The 3,972-nt window shown below is 41.2% G+C and overlaps 1 protein-coding gene across 1 annotated transcript in view; it reads left to right on the top strand.

The window, feature by feature from the left end:
• galnt14 (UDP-N-acetyl-alpha-D-galactosamine:polypeptide N-acetylgalactosaminyltransferase 14 (GalNAc-T14)) overlaps positions 1-2,692 on the top strand; it is a 110,389-nt gene extending 107,697 nt beyond the window's left edge. The window contains exon 15 of the mRNA XM_080549489.1: positions 1,823-2,692. Coding sequence (XP_080405615.1) covers positions 1,823-1,981 — 159 coding nt within the window. The 3' untranslated portion in view covers positions 1,982-2,692. The remainder of the gene's footprint in view (positions 1-1,822) is intronic.
• Positions 2,693-3,972: the final 1,280 nt, after the last annotated feature.

The raw sequence follows: 3,972 nt of genomic DNA, 5'->3' as shown, positions 1-3,972 counted from the left end.
ATATGGCTGGTTAGCTATAGACAGGCTATTACTGTTAACATGAATTGATCTGGTGTGAGGCTATCCTAAAAGGTGTACAGGACGTTTTATAACATTTATCATATAGGGCCTCTACGGTTGTAAAATAAGAATAAGATTCTCATATTATGAGACAAGCATGTTGGCATGAATTACTCTCGTCTGTAAATGTGTATACGATATTCATAGCATTTATGCTAAATATATGGATCACTTAATACTGTGCTGTGGGTTTGTTTGCAGCGTGCACTAACACCGTGTGGGTGGGTGTTACAGTCCAGCATGTGTGACTGTATATTCAGTGTTCACATAATCACATTATTATCTTGTGTTTAAGAGTCAGGAGGAACGGATGAATCATATTATGGTGAAAATAAAGTAGTGACTAATGAAAACGTAGTATGAGAAAACAGAAGACAGAGAGGGAGAGGGAGAGAGGACAGACAGAGAAGAGAGAGAGGACGGAGAGAGAGAGAGAAAGGGGGAGGGGGGTATATATTAACAATACTGTGTGTTCTCATAAGACCCCCAGCCTCAGCGATCAGACTCAAGCATCTCAGTTATACCGTCCTTCCCTCTGCTAATAAAGAGAGAGAAAGAAAGAAAGAAAGAAAGAGAGAGGGAAATAAAGAAAGCGCTATAGGCCTATCTACAGTACCTGTACTCCTTTCGCCCGAGCCCCAGTGCCCCCGCTCCAACAGCTATCAGACTGTGAGAGGTATCTCAGCTCAGGTAAAGCTGCCTTCCCCTCGGTTAAGAAGCCTCCCAGGGCTACATGTTCCACCTTTTAGCTCCCAGACGGAAACTGTGCCATGATAACTAATTAGAACCTCGCTCATGTGCTCCCCCAGGCTGCACTGGAGCAGAGAGAGAGAGAGAGAGAGAGAGGGGGGGGGGGGGAGGAAGGAGGGAGGGAGGAGGAGAGAGAGAAAGAGAGAGGAAGAAAGTGAGAGAGGGAGGGGGAGACAGCCGTCAAATGTGCTTTACTATCAATAGAGCTTCAACAGCCAGTAACAAGAATGAGTTTGAGGCACCACAGGCTCAGAATACTAATAGATATTTAGTTTTTAAATTCTTTTTCTTTTTTCAATTAGAAAGGCTGCCATTGCCTGGATATATTAATATTAAAAAATTAAAAACGTGTCATGGCAATTTGAGTCTAGGCTCCTTTGATCATAAGTACAATAGAGCAAAGCTTGTTACTCTTCAGTGACTCTAAATGCAAGCGAACAAAGATGCTCTGGATCTGTGTTTCACAAAAATATCCTTTGTGTTGTTTTCTCCACTGGGAAGATACCAGAACATGATATGCTGATGATCTACTCACAGCCTATTGTTAATAGCTTTAGCCATTTCATTCCTACTAGAGATGAGCGATGACTGGTTGAGACAATTAAACATATCCTTGGATGTTTGTTAATATCCTCTAGTTTTGTTTATATGCTAATGAATTCAGCAATATGAGCAGCATTGAACAATAGCCCAAACCTCTTCGCTGAACCATTATTGTGAATCACTAGAAACTGAGGGAAGAAGGACATCTAGTGGTGAAGAGTAGGAACAACTAGTAATAAGTCTCATGAATGTGCAATGTACAGTAGGTGTCTTGCGTATTTGGAATAAGAACTGACTAAATATTAGATGAAAGTTGCCCAAACTAGAAGCAATGGCATTTAGCAACAGTACGATTGCAATCAGAATCGGTATCAGAATTCTATAAAAAGATGATGTCACAAGCTCTGACCTTTGACCTGAACATGTCCATATCCACACTGATATCGTGAACTCTTGCCCTGTGTTGCAGCGTTGGCAGAAGTCAGGCACCCACCTGGAGCACCTGGCCTCGCACTTCTGCCTGGACAGTGAGATGGCGCTGGACGGCATAGAGAGCAGCAAGATGCTGGTGATCAGCCCCTGTGAACTGTCTGCCTACACCCAGAGATGGGACATGCCCTTCTCCTGACCCAACATTAACCACAACCTGAGGGAAAGCGGTGGAGGAGCATCTTCTGAGCACTCAGTGTCCTTCTGGCTACTATCAAGGGCTTTTTTTGAGAGAGAGGTCGACACCGGAGGAAAAGGATGAGGGTGACTTGCTCTCCTCATTTCAGTGACTTTATGAGACTAGTCTTTATAAGATGGCAGAGACTTGGACTGACTACAGTGCTTTAATGTGATCTACAAGACATTCAGCAGCGCTGAAAGTATTGTTCTAATATATGGAAAGAAATGTTTCCATTATCCTGTTTGACATTGAAACTTGTTTGGCCTGTCACAACAATTCATACTGTATAATTGCTGCTTCGGGAGTGTTGAAGTTCTGAGAAAGATATATACTAAGCTATACCTAGTGTAATAACATTTAAATGGTGATTTCGTCTAAAAAGAGGTGCACCTATGGTGAGGTTTGTGACAGCAAATTTAATGCACATGTCAGATGACAAATTTTAATATCCTATTTTAGGATCTGTGAAAATAATTTCCATTTCTTTTTAATTGAAATGGTGATGGCATTTACACACGTTTTCTGTGACATGAATGCTGAACAGTGAAGACACACACACACACGCACGCACACGCACACACACACACACACACACACACACACACACACACACACACACACACACACTGTAATAGCCACTGCTAAGGATGTTTCAAAACTGGAATTCAAAGAAATACAGAAATATGTTTGTTTGTCTATTTATTCTTGTACAGTGAAATAACAGCTTACAACATCAGATTGATACAAAGATGCAGTGCCCTGCATAAGTAGGTGAAGCATTTTTCTTCCTTTGGCTCTACACTCCAGTTTGGATTTGAAATGGAACAATCGAGGTAAAAGTAGAGATTCTCAGCTTTTATTTGATGGTGATTTGAACATACAGTGCCACTTCACTACTCAGTGCCAAGTTCACTTTCTCCACATTTTGTTGGGTTATAGACTACATTTAAAATTGATTAAATTAAAATAATTTGCTATTAATCCACACACAATCTAGAATGACAAAGCAAAAACACGTTTTTCAGTATAGTTATTTAAATTGAACTACAGAAATACGTCATGTGCCTAAGTATTCAGACCCTTTGTTATGACACTCTAAAATTAGCTAAAATGCTAAAATGTCATCAACAAATCACTCAATAAGTTGAATTGAGTCCATCGTAATGCAAGGATAATAGTTCATGTCATTTTGGAATTAAGATCTTGTAAATAGGGTCTCTGATTTGTTATGCATAGTCCCCCTATTGCCTTGGTGCCTTGGCCACCAAACTGCCTTGGTGAAAAGGGGGTGAGAGAAGATCCGCAGAAGACTTAACCAGCAAAACCACAGAGGCTACAGTACACTGTAAGGTGCAAACCACTAGTTAGTTAGCCACAAAAACAGGATGGCTGGGTACCGGTTTGCTAAAAGGTACCTAAAGGAGCCTGCAGAATTATGGAAAAAAGTTATTGTGGACAGATGAGAAAAGGATGAACATGTACCAGTGGTAACTGCCCAGCATACCAGCTCATCTGTAGAATATGGTGGATGGGGTGTTATGGCTTGGGCATGTTTAGCTTCTACTCGATCTGGTTCACTTGTCTTCATTGATGATATAACTGCTGATGGCAGCAGAATAAATTATTTTCTTTTTGTAAGTAATTTTTCTGAGTGGGGCAATCCCACTCATATTTTTCAGTTTTATTGGACAGATACAGTGAAGACAGACAGGAAAGTAAGGGAGAGAGGGCATGGGCTGCATTGTAACCCATGCCAACAGGAGCATATGTGTACACTGTAGACCATGGTGCTAGACCACTGGACCACCCCAGGCCACAGCAGCAGAATAAGTTCTGAAGTGTACAGAAACATCTTGCTAGCTCAAGTACAAACAAATTGACATGCTTTATTGTACAGCAGGACCATGACCCAAAGCATACTGCCATAGGGAGTTTTTCAGGACCAAAAA

The sequence above is a fragment of the Nansenia antarctica genome, assembly GCF_963989245.1.
Source record: "Nansenia antarctica genome assembly, chromosome: 1".
Taxonomy (NCBI): Eukaryota; Metazoa; Chordata; class Actinopteri; order Argentiniformes; family Microstomatidae; genus Nansenia; species Nansenia antarctica.
The sequence above is the reverse complement of the archived record's forward strand: the minus strand, read 5'-3'. Positions and strand labels throughout refer to the sequence as shown.